The sequence below is a fragment of the Neoarius graeffei genome, chromosome 5 (genome assembly GCF_027579695.1).
Source record: "Neoarius graeffei isolate fNeoGra1 chromosome 5, fNeoGra1.pri, whole genome shotgun sequence".
In the NCBI taxonomy this organism is placed as follows: Eukaryota; Metazoa; Chordata; class Actinopteri; order Siluriformes; family Ariidae; genus Neoarius; species Neoarius graeffei.
The window spans coordinates 96885331-96913004 of record NC_083573.1 but is presented as its reverse complement, the minus strand read 5'-3'; the positions used below and the strand labels follow the sequence as shown (position 1 = coordinate 96913004).

At 44.8% G+C, this 27674-nt stretch overlaps 1 protein-coding gene across 2 annotated transcripts; it reads left to right on the top strand.

Annotated features, from left to right (window-relative positions):
• The first annotated feature begins 3886 nt into the window (after nt 1-3886).
• pdss1 (prenyl (decaprenyl) diphosphate synthase, subunit 1) lies at nt 3887-27674 on the top strand. Of its 2 annotated transcripts, none has more exons than XM_060922551.1 (11): nt 3887-4082; nt 6203-6258; nt 6353-6482; nt 8465-8592; nt 12027-12168; nt 12260-12371; nt 12469-12578; nt 12664-12744; nt 20059-20172; nt 23175-23255; nt 27022-27674. In XM_060922551.1, exons 1-11 carry the CDS (start codon nt 3930-3932, stop codon nt 27160-27162), a joined length of 1248 nt encoding a protein of 415 aa, XP_060778534.1. In that variant the 5' UTR covers nt 3887-3929; the 3' UTR covers nt 27163-27674. The 2 variants fall into 2 exon arrangements, with proteins under 2 accessions (XP_060778534.1, XP_060778533.1); XM_060922550.1 differs by having other exon boundaries at nt 8462-8592.

The window sequence follows — 27674 nt, the reverse complement described above, 5'->3', positions numbered from 1 at the left end:
AAGCACTTCCGGGTTGCACGTCACATTTATCCCTCTACCATAATCGGTCCAGTGTGCTGTTGGAAAGTGCATCAGTTCTACATCCTGCATCCCGCTGATGGACCTTTGCAGGGATTTATAGGTAGATGTTCATTTGCCTGTTTAAATTATATCTCATCTCATTATCTCTAGCCGCTTTATCCTGTTCTACAGGGTCGCAGGCAAGCTGGAGCCTATCCCAGCTGACTACGGGCGAAAGGCGGGGTACACCCTGGACAAGTCGCCAGGTCATCACAGGGCTGACACATAGACACAGACAACCATTCACACTCACATTCACACCTACGGTCAATTTAGAGTCACCAGTTAACCTAACCTGCATGTCTTTGGACTGTGGGGGAAACCGGAGCACCCGGAGGAAACCCACGCAGACACGGGGAGAACATGCAAACTCCACACAGAAAGGCCCTCGCCGGCCACGGGGCTTGAACCCGGACCTTCTTGCTGTGAGGCGACAGCACTAATCACTACACCGCCGTGCCGCCTAGATAGTATATGTTATTAGTAAATATTAATAAATAATAAATGTTGCTGACAGGTGATATTTGGATAGTAACAGAAATAAAGTTGCTAATTAACCGAGCTACTAATGAGCCACTTTTAAATAGATCCATTAAAGGTTTAAATCTTCTTCTTCTTCTTTTGGCTGCTCCTGATTAGGGGTCGCCACAGCGGATCTTTCGTCTCCATTGCTCCCTGTCTTCCGCATCCTTCTCTACCACTTTCATGTCCTCTCTCACCACATCCATGTATCTCCTCTTTGGCCTTCCTCGTTTTCGTGTGCCTGGCAGTTCCATCCTCAACATCCTCCTTCCAACAGGATGTGCCCATACCATCTCAGTCTCATCTCTCTGAGCTTAATTCCCAAGCTCTCCACATGTTCTGTCCCTCTGATGTGCTCGTTCCTTATCCTGTCCAACCTCCCATCGCAAACCTTAACATCCTCAACTCCGCCACCTCCAACTTTGCCTCCTGTCTCTTCGTTAAGGGTACGGTCTCCAATCCATACATCACAGCTGGTCTCACTATTGTCTTATACGTCTTACCTTTCACTTTTGCTGGGACTTTCCGATCACAAATGACTCCCGAAATCCTTCTCCAGCTGCTCCACCCTGCCTGCACTCCCTGTCTTTCTCACCTCACTATCGCAGCCCCCATTTTCCTGCACAATTGACCCCGGGTACTTGAATTCACCAACTTTCTTTACGTCTGGTCCTTGCATCTTCACTACACTCTCATCCCCATTCTCATTGATGCACATGTATTCTGTTTTGCTCCTGTTCACCTTCATTCCTCTTCGTTCCAATGCGTCCCTCCATCTCTCCAAACCCAGCTCAACCTCCTTTCACCACATATCACAATATCATCCGCAAACTTCATGTTCCATGGCGACTCTTGCCTCATTTCGTCCGTCAAGCTATCCATCACTATGGCAAACAAGAAAGGACTCAAAGCAGATCCTTGATGGAGTCCCACCTTCACCTTGAACCATTCAGTCGTTCCAACTGCACACCTCACTGCTGTTTCACTGTTCTCACCCCTCTAATATACTTCTCATTCACTCCACACTTTCTCATACAATACCATAACTCATCTCTCGGCACTCTATCATATGCCTTCTCCAGGTCTTCAAACACACAATGTAGCTTTCTCTGGCCTTCCCTGTACTTCTCCATTAACATCCTTAAAGCAAAAATTGCATCCGACGTGCTCTTCCTTGGCATAAACCCGTACTGCTGTTCACAGATTGCTACCTCTCTTCACAATCTCGCCTCCAATACCCTTTCCCATAGCTTCATGGTGTGGCTCATCAATTTTATTCCTCTGTAATTACTGCAGCTCTGTACATTGCCCTTATTCTTGTATATTGGGACTAGCACACTCTTTCTCCATTCATTTGGCATTTTCTCATTCTCTAGGATCTTATTAAACAATCTTGTTAGGAACGCCACATTAATCCAGCCACTGGGGGTGCATAAGCGTACTCTTGGTGCCGGTCCCAAGCCCAGATAAATTGGAGAGGGTTGCGTCAGGAAGGGTATCCGGCGTAAAACTGTGCCAAATCTAACATGCGGCTTGAAAAGAGAAATACATTAAAAGTTTAAATAACGTCTCTAAATTGTTTATTACATTCAAATAAAATCATATTGTTGTTGTTGATGATGAGAGGTGATGCTCTAATAGTTTTAAAAAATGATAATTCAAGTTCAAAGTGTTTATTGTCATATGCACAGTAAGGACATGTCCTCTTGCACAATGAAATTCTTAGTTTGCTGTCTACCATGAATGCCGATTACAGATACAAATAAATAAATAGGCGGAAGAAATAATACAAAATAAAAGCAAAAAAAACCAAAAAGCAGGAAACACCCAGTATAGTGTAATACAAAAATAAGGCAATGATTGGACGTAGCAGCAAAAAGGGCAGTAATGTGCAAACAAATGTAAACAGATGTAAACAGTCAAGGACAGTTTACAGGGAGGTAGTCCATGGTTATAGACTCCTGTCAGCTGTTCAGGAGTCTGACGGCGGTGGGAAAGAACGAGTTCTTTAGTCTGACAGTCTTACATTTCACACTTCTGTACCTCCGGCCTGAGGGTAGAAGTGTGAACAGTCCGTGCTGGGGGTGGGTGGCGTCTGTGAGGATGGAGGCAGCTCTCCTGTGGACTCTGCGGTGGTAGATGCTCTGCAGAGAGGGCAGTGGAGTTTTGGTGATCCTTTCGGCAGTCTTCACCACCATCTGCAGGCGTTTGCGGGCCATAGCCGTAGTGCTGACGTACTGCACAGTGATGCAGTTGGTCAGGATGCTCTCAATCACGCAGCTGTAGAAGCTGCTGAGGATCTTGGTTGACATACCAAACTTCCTCAGCCTCCTCAGAAAGTACAGTCGCTGTTGAGCCTTCCTAACCAGCTGTGTGGTGTTGAGTGTCCATGTGAGGTCCTCACTGATGTGAACACCCAGGTATTTGAAGCTGCTCGCCCTCTCCACCTCAAGCTCCCGGATGAACAGTGGCCGATGAGGTCTCCTCTCCTTCCTCATGTCCACTATCATCTCCTTCGTCTTATCCGTGTTGAGGGTGAGGTTGTCGTCCTCATACCATGACACCAGACTGGCCACCTCGCTCCTGTAGGCCGCTTTGTCTCCGCCAGTGATGCGTCCTATCACTGCGGTGTCGTCCGCGAACTTCAGGATGATGTTGTCCTTGCGGGAGGCGACACAGTCGTGGGTGAACAGGGTAGAGGATGGGGCTGAGGACGCATCCCTGTGGGGTGCCAATGTTTGTGATGATGCTGGTTGAAGTCCTGTTACCAATCCTGCCAGTCTGGGGCCTGCCAGTCAGGAAGTCGAGGAGCCAGTCACAGAGGGTGGGGTGCAAACCACGTGTGGACAGTTTGTGGAGAATGACCGTGTTGAATATTATCTGTAATATTAATTGATAATAAATAAACAAAAGGTTTGAATAGTTATATTGCTTATTACGTACAAATTTATCACAAAGATAAATAAAATATCTGTAATATTATTTGGAACATTATTAGCATTGTTTAGCTATTCTACTGAGTCTTTGTTTTTCTTAATACAGCTTTAGGAGAACATTCAGAAAAATACAAGGAAGTGTTTTCACAGATGATATATGATGTAATATATATCGTTTATGTTGTCAATGCTGTTGTATTATAAATCACATAAAAAAAACAACCAGTAAATATGTGCTATGTGTATAATGTAATATTTAACAGGTAACAATATCGAGTGAAGTGTCTCACACGTGAGGGGTTTTTGTTCAGGCGGGAGTGAGGGCTGCCCCGGGGTCCTGATGCAGCAGGAAGCGGGGAGAGAGAGAGAGAGGGCACGAGCACTGCACCGGTCCTCCGGTGTGAAGGCAACATGGCGGCGCAGTGGAGGCGCTGCTGGAGGGGGCCGGGGGGAGTTGCAGGGGTGATAGACGCTGTTTGTGGGGCGAACCGGAGACCGGTGACTGCTGGGGACAGAGGAACCGAGACTGGAACCGGAACCAGGGCTGGGTGTTTAGTTAAAGAGGTATGAGGAATAAACACACACACACACACGAGGAGTGGAGAGAAGAGAAGGTCACTGAGTGGGCGTGGCTCAGCTCCTGATCTGAGTTACACTCACACACTCTTAGAGTTTAATTGCACCATTAAAGCTCAGGTTTGCCCATGCAGAGTGGGTGAGTGAGGTTAGTTAGCGGGGTGAGTGAGGTTAGTTAGTGGGGTGAGGTTAGTTGGTGAGGTTAGTTAGTGGGGTGAGTGAGGTTAGTTAGCGGGGTGAGGTTAGTTGGTGAGGTTGGTTAGTTGGTGAGGTTAGTTAGCGGGGTGAGTGAGGTTAGTTAGCGGGGTGAGTGAGGTTAGTTAGTGAGGTTAGTTGGCGGGGCGAGTGAGGTTAGTTGGCGGGGCGAGTGAGGTTAGTTGGCGGGGCGAGTGAGGTTAGTTGGCGGGGTGAGTGAGGTTAGTTAGCGAGGTTAGTTGGTGGGTGAGTGAGGTTAGTTAGCGGGGTGAGGTTAGTTAGCGGGGTTAGTTGGCGAGGTGAGTGAGGTTAGTTAGCGGGGTGAGTGAGGTTAGTTAGCGGGGTGAGTGAGGTTAGTTAGCGGGGTGAGTGAGGTTAGTTAGTGGGTGAGTGAGGTTAGATAGTGAGGTTAGTTAGTGGGGTGAGGTTAGTTGGTGAGGTTAGTTAGTGGGGTGAGTGAGGTTAGTTAGTGGGGTGAGTGAGGTTAGTTAGCGGGGTGAGGTTAGTTGGTGAGGTTGGTGAGGTTAGTTGGCGGGGCGAGTGAGGTTAGTTGGCGGGGCGAGTGAGGTTAGTTGGCGGGGCGAGTGAGGTTAGTTGGCGGGGTTAGTTGGTGGGTGAGTGAGGTTAGTTAGCGGGGTGAGTGAGGTTAGTTAGCGGGGTTAGTTGGTGGGTGAGTGAGGTTAGTTAGCGGGGTGAGGTTAGTTAGCGGGGTTAGTTGGTGGGGTGAGTGAGGTTAGTTAGCGGGGTGAGTGAGGTTAGTTAGCGGGGTGAGTGAGGTTAGTTAGTGGGTGAGTGAGGTTAGATAGTGAGGTTAGTTAGTGGGGTGAGGTTAGTTGGTGAGGTTAGTTAGTGGGGTGAGTGAGGTTAGTTAGTGGGGTGAGTGAGGTTAGTTAGCGGGGTGAGGTTAGTTGGTGAGGTTGGTGAGGTTAGTTGGCGGGGCGAGTGAGGTTAGTTGGCGGGGCGAGTGAGGTTAGTTGGCGGGGCGAGTGAGGTTAGTTGGCGGGGCGAGTGAGGTTAGTTGGCGGGGTGAGTGAGGTTAGTTAGCGGGGTTAGTTGGTGGGTGAGTGAGGTTAGTTAGCGGGGTGAGGTTAGTTAGCGGGGTTAGTTAGCGGGGTGAGTGAGGTTAGTTAGCGGGGTTAGTTGGTGGGTGAGTGAGGTTAGTTAGCGGGGTGAGGTTAGTTAGCGGGGTTAGTTGGCGGGGTGAGTGAGGTTAGTTGGCGGGGTGAGTGAGGTTAGTTAGCGGGGTGAGTGAGGTTAGTTAGCGGGGTGAGTGAGGTTAGTTAGCGGGGTGAGTGAGGTTAGTTAGTGGGTGAGTGAGGTTAGATAGTGAGGTTAGTTAGTGGGTGAGTGAGGTTGGTTAGTGGGTGGGTGGGTGAGGTTAGTGAGTGAGTTGAGTGAGTTAGTAACTGAGTGAGGTTAGTGGGTGAGTTAGTGAGGTGAGTTGGTAAGTAAGTTAGTGACAGTGGTGAGTGAGGTTAGTTAATTGGTTAGTGGGTGAGTGAGGTTAGTGAGTTGGTAGGTAAGGCTAATTGGTGAGTTAGTGAGTGAGTTGGTGAGGAGTGAGTGAGGTTAGTTAGTGGGTGAGTTAGTGAGTGAGGTTAGTGAGTTAGTAGGTAAGGTTAATTGGTGAGTTAGTGAGTGAGATTGGTTAGTTAGTTAGTTGGTGAGGAGTGAGTGAGGTTAGTTAATTAGTGAGTGAGGTGAGTGCATTAGGGAGGTTAGAGTGAATGAGTGAGTAAGGTTAGTTGGTGAGTGAGGTTAGTTAGTGGGTGAGGTTAGGGAGGTGAGTTAGTGAGGTTGGTTAGTTGGTGAGTTAGTTAGTTAATGTGCCTCCATTGCTGTGTTGATGGTCAGTGATGGAGTGAACCTCCACATCCTGAACACTCTCATACTCTGAATATTCCTGTGTCCAGGTGCTGCTTCCTGTCAGACACACACACACCTCACTCAGGCCCAGCTTTTTTCCACGGTCAGTATTACCCCAGATGAGCGCTCGCGCACACACAGTCCCAGTGTGTTAGTGTTTCTCAGTATAACAGGTGTGTGTCTCCTTTATCATCCAGGTACAGGAGTGGTTTTCTTTCCCCCGCCGCCCCGACCTGCTGCTGTCGGGTTCACAGTGATGCAAAGTTAAAAGATCCGTTTTCACTCGTACAGGAGGATCTGAACAATCTCTACGAGGATATTAAAAAGGTGAGCGTTTCTCATTCATGATCAGATAATGTCAAGGAATAAAAACACTACGGGTTATTATTATTTTAATTTTTTTTTGCGAGTGATTCAAGGGCCTGATGGAGCCATCAAACTAGATGAATAGCGACCCATGGCACAAGGCGCATTACTATTACATCACAAATAAGCAATAATTACTAACTAACTTGACAACATTATTATTTAATTAAGTCTGAAAATATACAGTAGTAGCTGTCTTAAATGCATCCATATTTGGAGCTAGGGCTGTGCCGATGGACGATGCCATCGTCCATCGACGATGGTGGTCATCCATCACGATGGAGAGCCACCATCGTGATACCACGCCCCCTCCTGTCATAAACATGCATATACGGTATCATCTGGGCCTATTTAACCTAAAAAGTTAGTTTTTTGTTAGTTTAGTTAGTTAGTTTTGTTTAATATATAAATATATTATATAACATATATATATATATATATATATATATATATATATATATATATATATATAATTATATAAATCATTATAAAGTAATATCCTATTACCGCTTGTTCACGTAGGCTATGGTGCAGGGACGTGCTAGTGAACATAACGTGGTTACACATACAGTATGCTACTAATAATAAATTTTGACTTCATTTTTTAGCCTACACTATACTTTTAATGTAAAATTTGTCATGTTGTTCAAACAAATAGCCACTATTAACGACTTCAGTCGGGAAATATTGCACCTTATCAAACGGCAGTGAAGCGCAGACTTCGGCAGAAGTCAGATAACTTTAATCTGGTAAATAGGCCTACTTTCAGACACAAAATGGTCCACTCTAAGCCATAATGTCAAACCAAATGGAAGAATGAAGGTGATTCTGATAAATGTAAAGACAGTAAAAAAAAAAAACAATATTAAATCATGATTTTAAAAGCTGGTGCAATAATTCAAACACTAATAAATTGGAAAAATTTGCGCGTTCAAGTGCGCACTAAAGGCCGAAACGCATCTTCAATTGATATGGTGTAAATAAACAATGAGTAATAGCTTAAGTGTAGTTTCTTCTCATAGTTTGAATACTAGTCTTTCATTGTTAGAGCAGATTAATATCTTGCCGTGATCAGTGAGTGCTCGGGGAGGTTCGTTTCCACCTGCGCTTTGCGCAGCTCATTTCTCCGAAGCCAGCTGTGCGCAAACGCAGTGTTGACTGCTCGGCAAACTCCAAACGCTCGGTCTGTACTGGCCCTCTGTTGCGCAAGCGAGTTGGTTATGGCCAGGTTCAAATTATGCCCAAAACAACTTAACCATGGCCATTTCAATTGCCTGATGGCTGCGACAATATTCGCCCCGTTGTTATACAGGCGATCTTTTTCTCCTCTATTTTCCATTCGGCAAGTGTCTCGCGCAATGCGTCTTCTAAATTGTCCGCTGAATGTGTCTCTGGCATGAAACTCGTCTGCAGGCATTTGGACTCCACATAATGTACGGTAGCTGACATATAGGGCATCATGTTGCAGCTGGACCACATATCCGTTGTCAAGGCCAAATATTCCACATCACCTAGCGCTTTTTTTCCTTTACGTGCCAAAGCCTCGGATGAGTATCTAATACTTTTAATAATAATAATAATAATAATAATAATATATTTAATAACGTGGTATTAAAATCCCCCCCCCCCCCCCCCCCCCCCGATATCATCGTCCATCACGATGTTTGCACTGTAAACATCGTCGATGCCAATTAAGGGGACATCGCACAGCCCTATTTGGAGCAATGGGAAATACAGATGCTGGTAGAGAGTTCCACAACTTACTTATGGAACTGTTAGAGAAAAATAATCAACAACATGATGGTGTGATTCTTTTGTTCACTTGTTCTTTCTGTCAATCTTGATGTTTTATTCAGAAGCAAATCAGCATGCCATTGACACTGTGTCTTTATTTTGCAATCATTAACGTGTGTGTGTGTGTGTGTGTGTGCGCGCTCCAGCAGCTACTCGTGTCCAAAGCGGAGCTGAAAGCACTGTGCGATTATTACTTTGATGGGAAGGGAAAAGCTTTTCGACCCATGATCATCATGTTAATGGCTCGAGCCTGCAACGTTCACAGTAACAGAGACGGGTGAGTTTTCTTATCCATCACTCTCAGGCGCGTGTGTGTGTGTGTGAGAGAGAGAGACTGCTATAAAAATAGAGCCTGACCAATAAATCAGTGCTGATTTAGCTGATAAATATGAGCTAATTGGTGATAAATCTGTATCTGCGTCTATAAACGGTCGTTAAAAAGAAACCAAGACACACATGATGATCCTTCAGCCATGTTTTGAATGTTGTCATTGCATAGTTCGTCCACTAGAGGGCACACTGTCAACTCCACTGTTGAAAACACACGTGGTTTGATCACAACAATCAGCTGACCCAAGCAGATTTATTTATTTCAACAATTTCTCTTTGACGTCCATGAGTAGTACTCCTCTATCGTTCATAATGGATCTGATGTATATTTTATTTAAATTATTTTTATATATTTGGCTCGTACAGGAGGATCTGAACAGTCTGTACGAGGATATTAAAAAGATGAGCGTTTCTCATTCACGATCAGATAACGTAAAGGAATACAACGCTATGGGACTTTTTTTTTTTTTAAATGTAAGTGATTTGAGGGCCTGATGGAGCCGTCAAACTAGATGAAAAGCGACCCATGGCACAAGGCGCATTACCATTACATCACAAATAAGTAATAATGACTAATTAACTTGACAACATTATTATTTAATCAAGTCCAAAATTACAATGTGAAGTCACTGGATTTACAAGTTACACTAAATTCTATTATAACTCTCTTTATCAACAAATAAAAATTAGCACCAGAGTCGCTAAACACACGGCAAATACTTCAATATACACACGTTTGAGGAACGTTTCATATCGGTCCTATACTGTATGATACCCTGCTTGCTGAAATGAATTTTTTTCTAAATTTCTGTGAGGTTTTTTTTTTCTTTTGCATTAAACTTCACTGAAAGTTTAGTTTAGTTATAAAAATGTGCTATAAATTCTGTGAACGTTTTATATCTTAAGTAGGTGATACAGAATCCACAACAAAATGCAAAGGAAGATAGCTTTAAAAAAAAGAGACGTTTTGGTGTGATTTGAACCCACTTTTTGCCACTTCTGTTCCAACACTGAAAAACCTCGATACTACTTTTGGTGTTAAAGTTAAAAAAAAAAAAAAATGCTGCCGAGTTGTTGAACATGGATTCCGCCAATCAGCACGCAGCAGTGAAGGAAGAGGGATGTGTAGCACACACCCAGTAACCAGAACAGTGCTTACGGGAGATTTTATTTCTTTCAACTTTGTATGAAATTTGCAGTTTTTAATGGAGCAGTTATGTTTTTAAAATTTTTTTTTTTTTAAACACGTGTGTTTGATCACAACAATCAGCTGACCCAAGCAGATTGATTTTTATTTATTTATTTATTTATTTATTTATTTATTAATAATTTCTCTTTGACATCTATGAGTAGTAGTACTCTATCGTTATTGATCAAAACAGTGTTCGTACAGGCCCTTAAAGTCCATAAAAGTCCTAAAAAAATGAATTTGTAAAATTAAGTACTTAATTATCCATAAAATTGATGAAAATCTGTTAGTCAATACAAGTCCTTAAAAATCAGGGGTTTTTTTTCGTCTCCCTTCTAATAACACATTTTTAATTTCCGAAAACGCTGTTCCCGCTGCCCCGATTCGCGCAAATGACCCTGTTTCACAGGCGAACTGCACTAGCGGTCAGGGGCTGAACAAAGTGTATAGTGGCGACCCCTGGTGTCTGCTTTTGAGAATAGCCCGGAACCACGTGGCGCTGTTCGGGATCAGTCCCGAACAGGGTCACGTGACTACTTTGTATCAGCTCGGTCGCCTGCCATTGATGCGTATTAATGGAAACATGGATTAACAAAACATACGACTTTCAATCTGTCTATAACATGTATAGAAACCTGCAGACTCATTAGAAAATTTATTCCATAACATAAGAATAGCAAAGGGGGGGGGTTCTGGGCCACCCTGTGTCAATTTAATACTTTTAGTTTCAATTGTTCCTGAACAAAATGAAAATCTTGTGAAATAAATTTTACTCTAATTTCTTTATATTTTTTATTTTTAGCCACTAACCATTTCCTCACCCACCGTTGAGGTTTTCTTAAAATCGTTTTAAATATCAGACATATCAGGAATCGCTGCACTTGTTGCAAGATTTGGTCAAGAAAGGTCCTTTAAGAGTCATAAAGAAAACAAGCAAGTGATTGTTACAATAGAGATCTTGCAGTCACGTGACCGGAAAGTACACAGCCGCCATCTTGTCGGTCAACAGCACAGCTGAATACTGCTGCACTCGTGTACAGAATGGATCAATTTCAACCGACGGACTACACGGCTCATTTTTCTAATGAACAGATAACTAGATATATGTCTAAAATAAACGATCTACAGATTAGTGACCCTTATGGCTTTCCGGACGGAGTTTTCACGACCGGATTTTGAACTGCCAGCGGAATACCCGGACGTGTATAATTACCTCATTAACTTTCCCTCGCTGTTCAGTGGTGAAGCACTGCGTGCTTATAAATCTCTGGACAGTTATCTTTACAGAAATTCAGGATTTGTCAGCGACTCAGATGTGGCATCTTGTAAACAAGAAAATAACAATCCTCACTGGATGGGTAAGTCACTTAAGTATTGAGTATAGCACTGACCAGCCGATTATAGAATAGAATAAGGTAATTCCAGCTGTAATTCCAAATCATCCGTCTTGTTTACATGGATCTGGCGTTGGAGAGGTAGAGGCTTGGCAGTGGAGGTTTGAGTGGCTGTTTTCTGAGCTTAGTCAACAGGCCGGCTCTGCAGCCTCGCTTTTGCTCCCGGCGCCGCCTCCTTCGCTTTGCTTCCGATAACAATCCACGGAGACCCCGCTGGTCTCACTATCTCGTCCGGAATTTATTTTTTTTCCTCGTCCGGAATGTTGTGCATGCGATGGAAATCGCTACAAACCGTCATTTTCTGCTGGAAACCAATGTCCAGTAAGTCCATACGGTTGTAGTGGATATTGAAGTCCGGTACAGACGAACAACACGCAAAAATACACACAAAAAACATAAAAAACGTGCACAGGTAGGGAGAGCTTGTAGCCGCAGCCGTTGTAGTAGAATTGTGTATATAGTAGGTTTTTCCAGAAGAAAAAGTAGAAGTAGAAGGCGGAATATGGCGTTTGACCGACAAGGTGGCGTCTGTCACAATCTGGATCGGCTGTGACGTCACATGCAAGTGCTCCATAGGCAATTTCACACCAGTGATATTCAGTTTTGGTCATTGGGTCCTTAAAAAAATGAAAATTGGTCCTTAAAAGTCATTAAAAAAGAAGCCTGAAAAACTGTGGGAACCCTGCAAAACTTGAATATATTTTGTTGGATTTTTATTCAAAGTAAAACATCATGATTTTGTCGGAACAAGCGATCAGGCTGACATCACCGTGTCCGTGTTGTCTCACTGCGTGTCAGGGATCTGCTCCCGGCCCAGCGCTCCATCGCCATGATCTCCGAGATGATCCACACGGCCAGCTTGGTACACGATGATGTCATCGACGGTGCAGATACAAGGCGAGGAAAAACCACGATCAATGAGGTGTGGGGGGAGAAAAAGGTGAGTGCGTTCAGGGGCTTCTCTCTTCATGTGTTTGGGAAAGGCGAGTGTGTTCAGGTGGATTAACTGTCGTGACATTGTGTGTGTGAAGGCCATCTTGGCTGGAGATTTCATTCTCTCTGCAGCGTCCATGGCACTCGCACGCATCGGCAACACCACCGTCGTGTCCGTGCTCTCTCAAGTCATCGAGGATCTGGTAAGAGGTACGGCGTGCGTGAGAGAAAGAAAGAACGTCTCCACTTAAACACTAACGTTGCGAATGAAAGCCAACCAGATGCTAAATCCTCTCCGTCCTCACAGGCGAATTCATGCAGCTGGGCTCCAAAGAGAACGAGAACGAGCGATTCAAGCACTACCTCGAGAAAACGTTTAAGAAGACGGCGAGTCTGATCGCGAACAGCTGTAAAGCAGTATGTACGTTCTGTCCTCAGGAATAACGCCATGCAGACGAGGACGAGTCCAACATGTCCCCTTTTCCTTTCTCCTGAACTGCAGGTTTCCATTCTGGTGAACTCTGACCCCGAGGTGCACGAGATCGCCTATCAGTACGGCCGCAACGTGGGCATCGCCTTCCAGGTAACGGGTCTGAGCTCATACACGACTGGTTTTTGGATTGATTGATAAATTATTGATGTTTTGGTGAAATGTGTCACAATTGAAGATTTGATCATAATCGAGCATCAGTTGCACTTTTGACGAGGTACACACTTGATATCAGGCTTGTAGTACAGTGGTACCTCGGGTTACGAACTTAATTCGTTCTTTGACTCAGTTCGCGAACCGAATTGATTTTTCCCGTTGAAATGAACGTAAATCCAATTAATCCGTTCACCGGCCCCAGAAACGTAGGGGGTTTTTTGTAACTTTTTATGGGTTTATGTGTGGAAAAACATACAGAAAGGAATTAAAGATAACCTTAATTATAGAAAAATACAGCAATGCTAAAATAAAACGTAATTGTACAGTACACTTTACCTTTGGTTGATAGTTGCTGGCACACGTGGATGGAGGAGGAGGAGAACGAACACTTTTCCCTTTCTTGAGAGCCATAATGAGGGTTAATTTAATGCAAAAAGCCAAAAAGAAATTGTATCAACACAACACAATAACGAACAATGATCACAGCACGCCACCTTGAGTGCAACTGATGCTGCCGCACGCCTCGCGTGGTGCGGAAGCCCGCCAGTTTGTGCGTTCGCAAATTGGAGCAAAATTTGTTCGGAAATGGTGTTCGTAGCCCGATTTGTTCGCGAATAGGGACGTTCGTGACCCGAGGTTTGACTGTACTCGAATCCAGGACTCGGACTCGTGACTTGACTCGGACTTGTGCAGAAGTCTGCATTCGGACTCGTAAATTGGAGACTCGGATTTTTCTTTATTTTTTGTAACGTCTTAATAATTTGGCACTGGATATTTATATCTACATTAATCTTGATACTAATTTCGTGCACCTGCGCGCCTTGGCGCGTGCATCAGATAGACTCTCGGGGGCGCTCCGGACAGCGCGCACACCGTAAAAGACTCACGCCTGCACAGGATTAAGGTGCAGTCAGCATGTCAATATAAAAACTGTGAAAACGCACTTACTTTGCGAAGTATTGAGTTGCATTTCTGTCACGTTACCAAGCCTTACTTCCTCGTTTGGTTTCCTGATCCCTGTTTCTCGTCTTCGATTCTGCCGAGTCTACAATAGCCTGTTTGTGCCTCGCTCGACCTGTCGCCCGTTTCACTGTTTTACGATTTTGCCTGCCGTTTTGGATTGTTTACAGTCTTCACTTGTATTAATAAACACACCTTCTGCACTTACATCCGTCTCCCAACCGTCTCTGACAGAATACTTCACACTCCCTGATGAAGAGAAGCACATTCACCTGTTCAGGAGCAAACTCATGTTAATGGCGCTGAAACGGACACCGTCACATGGTGCGGAATGACTTGGACTTGACTTGGACTTGACTCGGACTTGAACACGGGGGATTCGAGACTGGACACAGACTCGGTTTAGTGACTCGACGACAACGCTAATTGATGTACAGTTGCAGTCAGAAGTTTACTTGCAGGAGCAAGAGTGTCATGGCAGTATCGGGCTTTCAGTGATTTCTTCGAACTGTTCCTTTTCTGTATCAGAATGATTGTAAAATGTGGATCTTTAATAAGGAAAAAAATAATTTAGAGCACAAGTTTGAATTTATTTTGGGTTTTCTGAAAACGCAGGGTCAAAAAAAATATATATATATATAATACGCCCACTTAGATTATTAATTCAGTGGTGCTGAAAGATCTAAAATGTCTTAACTTGCCAAGTCCTCTTAACTTCCTGTTAGCTATCATGACAGCTGGTCTCTTCTCTGTGCACGACATAAAAAGGGTTGTTTTGACAGCACTCACTGGATTGACCAATGGGAAAGTCCCAGGAGCTCAGTGCAGATCTGAAAAAGGATCATAGATTTGCACACACAGGAAAGTCTCTTGGTGTCATTTCGAAACCACAGCAGATTTCAAGATAATTCAAACAATTGTGTGTAAGTACAAGTCCATTGGGAAGTGGAGCCACTTTGCTGGAAGACCACCCAAACTGTCCCCCTCAGCTGAAAAAAAAAATTGGTTTGGATGGTCACGAACCACCAAAGCCCAGTCCTGCCATGGACTGGAAGTTGCTGGAACACTGGGTGCAGTCAAGCAAGTCTTACATCACCATGAACTGAGAGGCTGTTGTACAAAGAAGTTCCTGCTCCAAAATCAGCACCTTCAAGCTTGAATAAAGCTTGCAGCTGACTACGTGGACACAGAAAAAGCCTTCGGATGGAAAGTTTTATGGTCAGATGATGCAAAGATTGAGTTGCTTGGCCAGAGGAACTGTGAAGCATGGTGGCGGTAGCAGCGTCATACTCAGGCATTGCACAAAGTGAATGCAATCATGAAGAACCTCAGAATTCTTCAGTATAACATCAAACCAGGCTTTCGTCTAAACGGGGGAACAGGGGCGCTGCGCCCTCTTACTCTCGGCGTGCGCCCCCTTACCGACTCCGTGAAAACATCCCAGCAACACTACGTGACAATGTGTCTGATCATCAAATACGTTATAATTGCTCCAAAAATATTCCAATCATAGTAGATACACCGCCAGATGGTGCAAAAACAATCCGAATCGGCGTTTTCCAGACTGAGACGCCATGTTGTTTAGTTGTTTACTTGTCGCGGCTGCTCTCGCGAGATTTGACATGGGTTACATACAAGGTCAGCTGACTTGTAGAGCGAGATTTCTCGAGACTGAATGACCTTTCACCCACCGGCGTGGGAGCTTTTGACAGAAGTAGTTCGCGAGTTGTTTTTGTTGACACTTGGGCATTTAAAGATGTCATCCCGCGGCACGAAACGGAAGAAAGCCAAAGACTGTCCGGGGCAGAAGATGATTACTTCTTTCTTTTTCAATGTTGACAGACAATTTGTTACAATTTCCCTCTCAGATAGCCTCAGAATGTCCCATTGGAGCATTTTTCAAAGGCTTTGCACGGCGGGGCGGGACAACCGGCACCATTCCCCCCCTCCCGCTTCGCTCCCTCGCCATGGTGAGCGCCCTCATAGTAAATTTTTCTAGAAAAAACCCTGCATCAAACCATCAGAAACTTGGACACAACTGGGTGTTCCAACAGACTAATGGCCCCAAAGACACATCAAAGCTGGTAATGGAGGATGAAGCAGGCTAACGTTAAGGTTAAAACAAGTCCTGATGAGAAACATGTGGGCTGTGCTTAAAAGCCGGGTCTGTCAAGAAGATTGGTCAAATATCCAACCAGAGTTTTGACAGAAGCGTGTTGATGGTGAACCAAAGGGACGTTTAACCAAATATCAGGCATGCTGTGTGTATATTTTTGATCCTGTATTGATTTCGGAAAACCCAAAATAAATTCAAAATTGTCCACCAAAGTCTTCCGTAATCGTACGGTATGATCCGAGTGTATGTCACGTACAGTGCTGAGCGTAAATGAGTGCACCCCCTTTAAAAAGTAACCTTTTAAACAATTTCTCAATAAATACAAACAATTTCCAAAATGTTGACTAGACAAAGTTTAATATAACATCTGTTTAACTTATAACGTGAAAGTAAGGATAATAATATAACTTAGATTACACATTTTTCAGTTTTACTCAAATTAGGGTGGCGCAAAAATGAGTACACCCCACAACAAAAACTACTACATCTAGTACTTTGTATGGCCTCCATGATTTTTAATGACAGCACCAAGTCTTCTAGGCATGGAATGAACAAGTTGGCGACATTTTGCAACATCAATCTTTTTCCGTTCTTCAACAATGACCTCTTTTAGTGACTGGATGCTGGATGGAGAGTGATGCTCAACGTGTCTCTTCAGAATTCCCCATAGGTGTTCGATTGGGTTCAGATCAGGAGACATACTTGGCCACTGAATCACTTTCACCCTGTTCTTCTTCAGAAATCCAACAGTGGCTTTAGATGTGTGTTTAGTCATGTTGGAAAAGTGCAGGACAACCAAGGGCACGGAGTGATGGTAGCATCTCTTTCAGTATAGAGAAATACGTCTGTGAATTCATGATGCCATCTTTGTATTCCTCAGCTTTTTGAAGCCATCAGTTCCAAAAACATTTATCTTGGTCTCATCACTCCAGAGTATAGAGTCCCAGTAGTCTTCATCTTTGTCAGCATGGGCCCTGGCAAACTCTAGGTGGGCTTTTTTGTGCCTGGGCTTCTTTCGTGGATGGCATCCATGCATGCCATTCCTCTGCAGTGTATGCCGTATTGTGTCGTGGGAAATAGTCACCCCAGTTTGGCTTTCTACTTCTTTAGATAACTGCAGTGAACTTGCATGCCGATTTTCTTCAACCCTTCTCATCAGAAGACGCTCCTGTCGAGGTGTTAACTTCCCTGGACGACCTGGACGTCTCTGTGAGATGGTTGCAGTTCCATCTTTCTTAAATTTTTGTACCACTTTTGCTACAGTATTCTGACTGATAAGTAAAGCTTTGCTGATCTTCTTGTAGCCTTCACCTTTGTGGTGTAAAGAAATTATTTTCTTTGGGGAATTCTGAAGAGACAGGTTGAGCATCACTCTCCATCCAGCATCCAGTCACTAAAAGAGGTCATTGTTGAAGAATGGAAAAAGATGGATGTTGCAAAATGTCTCCAACTCGTTCATTCCATGCCTAGAAGACTTGGTGCTGTCATTAAAAAAAATCTGTTTCCTGTCCACTAGGTGAGCAAAAAAAATTTCAGTCAGGAGGGAGGGATTTTTTATATATGGATGGATAAGAAATCGCAATGCTGTGTTTGCTTTTTCTTTCAGTACTTTTTTTTTTATTACAAAAGCAGACATTTAATAATATGACAGTTTAATCAACTGAAACTTGTACAAAAACTTTAAGTTAGCATTTTAAATGCTGACTGCAACATTTGCAAAACTTTTACAAAAGGTACTTAAAATGTCCGACACACAGACTTTGTGTAGTTCTAAATCGAGCGTTAGGCCGAGTTCGGATGAAATTACACTATTAAAATGATCACTGAATGATTTGTTTTTCTGAATCTTTACTATTTTGTTGTTCGCTAGAATACCATTTTGCGATTTCACACTTAAGCAAATGTTTGAAAACTCCGGATCTCCTTCCTTCATGGTGGCTGACATTTTTTTGTGCCGCACGGCGCATGTGCAGAGCTGATTCAGTTCTATATTCTGCGCGGAATGCAGGGCTTTCCACAAGCGCCGGCTGCCGGCCACACAATTAAGTCCAGCCGGCTACTTTAATGACTATTATTTTTGTAGCCCACAGGCTCTAAATATTAATTTTCGATTTTAATAAAATTAAATGTTTATCTAACGGACTGACAATAATGTCAAACTGAACCGCACTAATTTAAGTTGTGATTCGCGCTGTTTGTACCGATAATAACCACAAATTCCCCGCAGACTTCGTTGATCGGGGAGAGTAACTCATCCGCGGCCCCGACATGCGGTGTGTGCGCGCGCACTCGGCGGAGGCAGTAGTGTGTCGGAGGGAACAGAAGCAGAGATAACGCTTGTTTTGTCTCCGGTAAACCAGTCTTCTTTCGTTCAATTACGTGCTGGCATCAAAAGACACCGCTGGTTGTAAATGAAGCCAAACTGAGTGGTTGGAGTGTATTTTCATACACAAATGGAGAAATGTTGGCTGAGTGTGTAATTGTGTCGCCCCACTGCAGACCGTTGTCGTTGTTAATTCGTAGCATGCTCAGCTGCGTGAATGTGTCATGCACCGAAAATAAGAGATTTACAAGCCAGGAACGCCTCATGATGCAATACGCAAGAAAAGAAAGAAGATTTACGGCCATTTTACTTTGTATTTGAGTAAAGTGAATAAATAAATGGTCTGTGGAAAATACATTTAATCCTGGGAACTGCGTGCACAGGAGTTTATTTTGTGTTTACTCCCCCCCGGCTGGCTACTTATTTGTCATGGCTGGCTAGTATGAGCCTTAGTGGAAAGCCCTGGGAATGCGGAAATGTCAAGTTCGATTTTAGATTTACGAACCCGAAAAAAATGTCAAAAAACCGTCGTTAAAAAAAAAAAAATTTCAACCGCACAAACGGCACTCACCCGGCCGGTGGACCGGAAACGGAACATTTTTTAATAATGGCCTTGGTGCTGCCATTAAAAATCATGGAGGCCATACAAAGTACTAGATGTAGTAGTTTTTTCCCGCAGGGAAGTGGACGAGCTGGTGTGATAGGAAAAACCTGATTCTTAACATCTCCAAGACCAAGGAACTGGTCGTTGACTTTAGGAAAACCTCTGGCCCCCTCTCCACTCTCTCTATCAAGGGGGTGGAGGTGGAAAGGGTCACTCACTTCCAGTTCCTTGGGACTACTATTCATGAATCCTTATCATGGGACCTTAACACCAACATCAAGATCAGCAAAGCCCATCAGCGACTTCACTTCCTGCGGCAGCTCAGGAAGTTTAAAGTCAGTCAGACAGCCATGATTCATTTTTACAGAGCTACAATTGAAAGTGTTCTCACATTCTCCATCCTTGTCTGGTTCGGTAACACCACGTCATGGAACAAGACGAGGCTGGAAAGGGTTGTACGCAGAGCATCCAAAATCATAGGCGCCAACCTCCCGTCACTTTCCTCCCTCTTTTCATCGCGGTTAATTAGAAAGGCAAGAAAAATCATAGTTGACCCCTCCCACCCAGCACACCATCTTTTTAATCTCCTCCCATCAGGAAGGAGATATAGAAGTTTGAGAACCTCAACATCACGGTTTAGGGATAGCACATATCCACTAGTCATCAGACATCTGAACCTTCTCTGACTGCCATGATTATGTAGCACTCTATATGCATGGTATGCACTTTACCATTGGAACACTCTAAGATGCACTTTATCATGCAACTTTAAATGCAACTTATTTTTAGCCATTATTGCTGTCCAATGGCTACTGGGTACCCCACTACTGTTCACTGTCTTTGTCTGTTTTACCCATGGCTGTCTGCCCTTAGGTATGTGTTCTGTTTTTTTTTTTTTTCATATGTATTTGATGTTGGGGATGTGCCAAAACAAATTCCTATCAACCGTGTTGACATGGCAATAAACTATTGAATCTTGAATCTTTTTGTTTTGGGGTGTACTCATTTTTGCACCACCCTAATTTGAGTAAAACTGAAAAATGTGTAATCCAAGTTTATATTATTAACCTTACTTTCACGCTATAAGTTAAACAGATGTTATATTAATCTTGTCAACATTTTGGAAATTGTTTGTGTTCATTGAGAGATTGTTTAAAGTGTTACTTTTCAAAAGGGGTGCACTCATTTACGCTCAGCACTGTATGTAGTGCAGTAACTTTAGGATGATGGTGATTTCATTTCCTGTAGCTGGTGGATGATGTGCTGGACTTCACGTCGTGTGCGAATCAGTTGGGGAAGCCGTCAGCCGCAGACCTCAGGCTGGGTCTGGCAACCGGACCTGTACTGTTCGCCTGCAAACAGGTACCTCATCCCGCCTCAATCCTGCTCTTCTACACTGGACTCGCCTTTCACTGACGCGTTTATATACGCGAGTCCGTCCTGAAACACGTTAACTACGTTTATATCGAAAAGGTTCTGATGTGTTTCCTGATTCTGGACCTGATTTGTTCGAGCTGTGTGGGTGTCTGTTGCTGTTATTGCTACTGGAGTTTTATTTATTGTGAAATAATTTCAACAGTCTCCTTAAAGGAACAGTCCACCGTACTTCCATAATGAAATATGTTCTTATCTGAATTGAGACGAGCTGATCCGTACCTCTCCGAGCTTTGCACGACCTCCCAGTCAGTCAGACGCGCTGTCACTCCTGTTAGCAATGTAGCTAGGCTCAGCATGGCCAATGGTATTTTTTGGGGCTGTAGTTAGATGCGACCAAACTCTTCCGCGTTTTTCCTGTTTACATAGGTTTATATGACCAGTGATATGAAACAAGTTCAGTTACACAAATTGAAACGTGGCGATTTTCTATGCTATGGAAAGTCCGCACTATAATGACAGGCGTACTAACACCTTCTGCGTGCTTCGACAGCGCGTTGATACCTGCACTCCTGATAGAAGCACGCAGAAGGTGTTAGTACGCCTGTCATTATAGTGCGGACTTTCCATAGCATAGAAAATCGCTACGTTTCAATTTGTGTAACTGAACTTGTTTCATATCACTGGTCATATAAACCTATGTAAACAGGAAAAACGTGGAAGAGTTTGGTCGCATCTAACTACAGCCCCAAAAAATACCATTGGCCATACTGAGCCTAGCTACATTGCTAACAGGAGTGACAGCGCGTCTGACTGACTGGGAGGTCGCGCAAAGCTCGGAGAGGTACGGAGCAGCTCGTCTCAATTCAGAGAAGAGCATATTTCATTATGGAAGTACGGTGGACTGTTCCTTTAAAAAAAATTGCTTTTCTCACTCACTATATTTTCCACATGCATTAAAGGAGAACTGAAGGCAAATCTCTTATCAAAAATCTATTTCTCATTTTATTAAATATCGGAATGCATGTTTGATCGCTATTTTGTCGCTGCTGTGGCAAGTTATGAGTGTTTGAAATATGCTCTGTAATATATCAGTCCATATATCAAAGCGACGGCCGTAAACGAGATTCGCTGAGACCTGTGCAAGACATCGTAGGACGGAAGTAAAACGTACAGCGGAAATCAAAGTCACCAACATCTGCCAACGTTGTCAAAAGACGTGCGCGCCCTCTTTCGAATGCTGACGTAATCAAGTCAGAAGTTTCGTTTGTTTTGACAGCAATCAGAAAAGTTTGAAAAAAGTCGGCAGTAATCGTCATTTAAACTCGTTTTGTGCAATACTTCGTTTAGAAAACAGGTTTCAAAATGGCGGCGCTGACACTTCACGTTTCGAAGTCTCGCACAAGTCTCGTGAAGATCGCGCGGATAAGCGACGCCTGCCGTGGACCAAACAAACTAAATTCAACACGGCTAAAAACCGAATAGGCCGATAAGTATAATTAATCGCAATTAGTTGCCGATACGAGTCACGATATAAGGTTACTAAAACCGAAAACGTAACTGAATAACACGTTAATTAAGAAATAAAGCAAGTTTAAAAATGACTTCAGTTCTGCTTTAAGTGTCATTAATGAGAACTCCAGTGTGGAAGTAGTACTGGAGTCCCAGAATGCAGTGCGGCTACATTATGGAGTTGGTGCAGAGACTTGGGGCAGCTCAGACAGGCTAATTAGCGATCTCCGAGGTGATGCGTTTGAGCAAAGTGAGGGAGCCGAGCAGAATAAATGACTAAAGCGCCGCTGCATCGCTCTGTGTAGGTGGAGATGGTACAAGAGCTACGGCTCGCTTCATGACTGTCCACAGGTCGCAGAAAGACATTGTGGTGTTCGAATGTGAAGTCAGTTTTCTGTTTCCCCTTCAATAAAGAATTCCAAGCAGGCACTGAGACTTAGAGAGGGTGATTTTATTAAAGAAGCTTCATGAATATATCTCTGCTGCTGTCTGTCTGCCCGCCCGAAAAAGCAACACTTTCACTCTCGCACTGCTTTCTTACAACAAAAAAAAGGTCTTTCTCAAAACATTTTAATCCATAACACAGATAAGGATGTTACTCTGGGCACACACACGCGTACTGTTTTCCTCCATCAGGCAGAGGATTACCCATATTCTGAACCAATAAGAATTTAAGACTCCTTTAACCATCCTTCAGTGAGTAACGTAGGAAACTTAAAAAGAGTGAAAATGTTGAAAGTCCATTATAAAAAAATCTTGGCTGCACGTTTGTTATAAAGATGTACAGAGTGGTTCGGGGGAGATTTCTCCTTTACGTTAATGACTTACACTCTCTCCAGCTTACACTTACACTCTCTCTCTCCAGCTTACACTTACACTCTCTCTCTCCAGCTTACACTTACACTCTCTCTCTCCAGCTTACACTTACACTCTCTCTCTCCAGCTTACACTTACACTCTCTCTCTCCAGCTTACACTTACACTCTCTCTCTCCAGCTTACACTTACACACACTCTCTCTCCAGCTTACACTTACACACACTCTCTCTCCAGCTTACACTTACACACACTCTCCAGCTTACACTTACACTCTCTCTCCAGCTTACACTTACACTCTCTCTCTCCAGCTTACACTTACACTCTCTCTCTCCAGCTTACACTTACACTCTCTCTCTCCAGCTTACACTTACACTCTCTCTCTCCAGCTTACACTTACACTCTCTCTCCAGCTTACACTTACACTCTCTCTCTCCAGCTTACACTTACACTCTCTCTCTCCAGCTTACACTTACACTCTCTCTCTCCAGCTTACACTTACACTCTCTCTCTCCAGCTTACACTTACACTCTCTCTCTCCAGCCCTGTGACGGGTCAGAGCCAGTATACATGATGTGATCAGACTGTTAAAGAATGAAAAACCATCTCAGTGTATTTGTTCTCTCTCTCTCTCTCTCTCTCTCTCTCTCTCTCTCTCTCTCAGTTCCCAGAGCTCCACTCTATGATTATGAGACGTTTTGGTTCAGATGGAGATGTCGATCGGGCCTGGAGATACGTCCTGGAGGTGAGTGTGAGAGAGAGAGAGGAACACCACAGAGAGTTTTGGAGATCTCTGAGAGCAGCCGTTAGATCTGCACTTTCACATCATCTCGGATTTCACATCATCCTGTAATCCCACCTTTAGCTCAGTGCTGCCATCTCTCATCATACTCTCCTTGGAAGGGGGGAGAGAGAGAGAGAGAGAGAGCGCGACTGACCAACCGACCAAGTGAGGGAGAGTGTGGTGGTGAGAGAGAGAGCACTCGTATTGCTATTCATCAACAATACTTATTTGCACTATTATCCCTCTCTCTCTGTCCCTTCTGTCTCTCTCCCTCCATCTTTCTCCCCTCTGTCCCTTGTCTCCCTCCCTCCTCCACTCTCTCTCTCTCTCTCTCCCTTCTGTGTCTCTCTCCCCTCCTTGTCCCTCTCTCTCTTCTGTCTCTCGCTCCCTCTCTCTCTTCTGTCTCTCGCTCCCTCTCTCTCTTCTGTCTCTCGCTCCCTCTCTCTCTTCTGTCTCTCGCTCCCTCTCTCTCTTCTGTCTCTCGCTCCCTCTCTCTCTTCTGTCTCTCGCTCCCTCTCTCTCTTCTGTCTCTCGCTCCCTCTCTCTCTTCTGTCTCTCGCTCCCTCTCTCTCTTCTGTCTCTCGCTCCCTCTCTCTCTTCTGTCTCTCGCTCCCTCTCTCTCTTCTGTCTCTCGCTCCCTCTCTCTCTTCTGTCTCTCGCTCCCTCTCTCTCTTCTGTCTCTCGCTCCCTCTCTCTCTTCTGTCTCTCGCTCCCTCTCTCTCTTCTGTCTCTCGCTCCCTCTCTCTCTTCTGTCTCTCGCTCCCTCTCTCTCTTCTGTCTCTCGCTCCCTCTCTCTCTCCCTCTCTCTCTCTCCCTCTCCCCCTCTCTCTCTCCCTCTCCCCCTCTCTCTCTCCCTCTCTCTCTCCCTCTCTCCCTCTCTCTCTCCCTCTCCCCCTCTCTCTCTCCCTCTCTCTCTCCCTCTCCCCCTCTCTCTCTCCCTCTCTCTCTCCCTCTCCCCCTCTCTCTCTCCCTCTCTCTCCCTCTCCCCCTCTCTCTCTCCCTCTCTCTCTCCCTCTCCCCCTCCCTCTCCCCCTCTCTCTCTCCCTCTCCCCCTCTCTCTCTCCCTCTCCCCCTCTCTCTCTCCCTCTCTCTCCCCCTCTCTCTCTCCCTCTCTCTCTCCCTCTCCCCCTCTCTCTCTCCCTCTCCCCCTCTCTCTCTCCCTCTCTTCTGTCTCTCTCCCTCTTTCTTCTGTCTCTCGCTCCCTCTCTCTCTTCTGTCTCTCGCTCCCTCTCTCTCTTCTGTCTCTCGCTCCCTCTCTCTCTTCTGTCTCTCGCTCCCTCTCTCTCTTCTGTCTCTCGCTCCCTCTCTCTCTTCTGTCTCTCGCTCCCTCTCTCTCTTCTGTCTCTCGCTCCCTCTCTCTCTTCTGTCTCTCGCTCCCTCTCTCTCTTCTGTCTCTCGCTCCCTCTCTCTCTTCTGTCTCTCGCTCCCTCTCTCTCTTCTGTCTCTCGCTCCCTCTCTCTCTTCTGTCTCTCGCTCCCTCTCTCTCTTCTGTCTCTCGCTCCCTCTCTCTCTTCTGTCTCTCGCTCCCTCTCTCTCTTCTGTCTCTCGCTCCCTCTCTCTCTTCTGTCTCTCGCTCCCTCTCTCTCTCCCTCTCTCTCTCCCTCTCCCCCTCTCTCTCTCCCTCTCTCTCTCCCTCTCCCCCTCTCTCTCTCCCTCTCTCTCTCCCTCTCCCCCTCTCTCTCTCCCTCTCTCTCTCCCTCTCCCCCTCTCTCTCTCCCTCTCCCCCTCTCTCTCTCCCTCTCTCTCTCCCTCTCCCCCTCTCTCTCTCCCTCTCCCCCTCCCTCTCCCCCTCTCTCTCTCCCTCTCCCCCTCTCTCTCTCCCTCTCCCCCTCTCTCTCCCCCTCTCTCTCTCCCTCTCTCTCTCCCTCTCCCCCTCTCTCTCTCCCTCTCTCTCTCCCTCTCCCCCTCTCTCTCTCCCTCTCTCTCTCCCTCTCCCCCTCTCTCTCTCCCTCTCCCCCTCTCTCTCTCCCTCTCTTCTGTCTCTCTCCCTCTTTCTTCTGTCTCTCTCCCTCTCTTTCTTCTCTCTCCCTCTCGCTCTTCTGTCTCTGTCCCTCTCTCTTTTCGGTCTCTCTCTCTCCCCCCTTCTGTCTCTCTCTCTCTCTCTCTCTCTCTCTCCCCCCCTCCCTTCTGTCTCTCCCTCTTTTTCTCTCTGCCCCCCCCCGGTTCTGTCTCTCTCTCTTCTTCTTTCCCTTTTTCATTTCCTCTGATATTTTTCCAGTTTTCAGGGGGGAAGCCCCTGCTCTGTGCGCGTGCGTGATGTTACTGTCACCACCCTGAAGTCGATTATTTTCAAGAACAGAACATCTCGAAGTTGGCATTTAGTGATGAATCATGATGCATATTGATCACAATTCAAATCAATTCAATAATCCTGATTATTCTGTCTGTGTGATCTCTTAGGCTGTGTCCGAAATCACTCACTCGTTCACTACTCCCTATATAAGGAATTGCTATATACTGTAGAGGACTATATAGTGAGCGCATTGGTAAAATTTAAAAACTGCTTTTGGACACTAGTCCACCGCGCTGGTATTTGAAAACATGTCAGATCAGCCGGCTGGTGGGTTTCGAAATAATAAATACATGCATGTGATAAATCCATATCATCCTGAGCGCATTTCCCACATTAATCAATACAAAGCACTTTGGGTCTGCTGCGTCTTTCACTTCTTTTAAACACACTTTGTTCCAACACCCCCCCCCCCCCCCCCCCCCCCGACCGTAGTGCATGATGCTCTATATCGCTTGGTTAGTGCCCATCGGTTGTTCACTACTTTTCATGGTGCATTGTGGGATACTACGAGTCCACTATAGAGGGTTTAATAATTCTCACAGCACTACAAAATGGTGAACTCAAATGATGGTCCACGATATAGAGTAGTGAGCGATTTTGGACACGGTTAGTTCCTCCTAGCTGTAATTGTGGTGTTTAGACAGCAGAGGGCGTGCTCTAACTCTGTGAAAACGAAAACCGGCTCTAAAATGTGAAAGCGCTGTTGTGGGACTGAGTACAAATAGATTTAACTAGAAATCAGAGTGCGCTCTCTCTCTTTTTCTTTTTACAGACTACGGTAAGATTAAGGAAAGAGAAGCAAATGGAGGCAGAACAAATGTTCATAAAAGTTTATTAAGGAATATTGTAGTTAATAGGGCTAGTAGGTCTTAGTCCATTCTTTACAAACGTGGGTAAATAATTGTTTTTAAAGCAAATTAAACTTTTTTTTTTAAACAAAATGAATAGGTTGATGAATAGGAAAATAAATGTTGCTTTTTTTTTTTTTTCAAAAAAATCATGGGAAAATCGATTCGGGAACTGATTCATGAGTCGAATGAATCATTATATACCTATCTTGAAGTGTTTTGTTCCTCTTACAGCTCTCTCGCTCTCTCTCAATAAAACAAAACGCTGCTCGTCACGTTCTAGAGAAACTGTAATGTGTAAACTCGTCTGTCCTGAATCTCTGACACTGGAGACTCCTTCCATAAATGTTAATGTCTCCTTATAGAAATCACCGTATTGTTAATTAAGCTCGTTTTTCCTGTGTTTTAATACTACGTGTTCGAAGGAGGACGTGAACATAAACCTGCAATTTGCAGCTGCACTACTGGTAAAGAAAATTGATCAACACCTTCTGACCAATCAGAATCCACCAGGACAGCGCTGTGGTATAATATTACATATTAATGAGGCTGTTTACGGTGTGTGTGTGTTTTGGCTTCTCTTCAGAGTGATGGTGTGGAGCAGACGAGCTTCCTCGCTCAGCGTTACTGCCACGAGGCCACGCGTCAGATCAGACGTCTGCAGCCGTCCCCCGAGCGAGACGCTCTGATCCGCCTCACTGAGCTCGTCCTCAACCGGGACAAATGAGCCCGGGACCTCCAGAGCTTCACTACAGGCAGCTACACACCTCTACCATCACCTACGCGCGCACACAGCAGGGCGTCTCGTCACATCACACTCCACCCAGACACGCCCAGCACTGCTCTACTGAATAAAACCTGTCTGGCTGTCTGGGACTGGAACAGACCCCCTGCACCATAACGCAAAGTTCACCCAGAAATGCGAAAGAAAAAAGATTCGCGTTTTTGGGTGAAGGTTTTCAAAAACAGAAAGCTAATTTACGTAGTCACTGTACTGTACGTGTCGTGTCCTGCAGAAGCAGGGCATTATGGGATAGGAGGACATCAGGCGTGTTTACCGTTACCCACCTGACTCAGCGTCGGTCTTACAGACGCCTCCGGAAAGTCCGTCCTTCCCACAAAGGTGTGTAACTGATCCACTGCTGATGCTGTTATTTATGAAATTTTGTGTCATGTGTTCAATATTAGACGAGGCCTTAAATCCACGACTCTGATATTAAACAAGATATTTTTTACAAA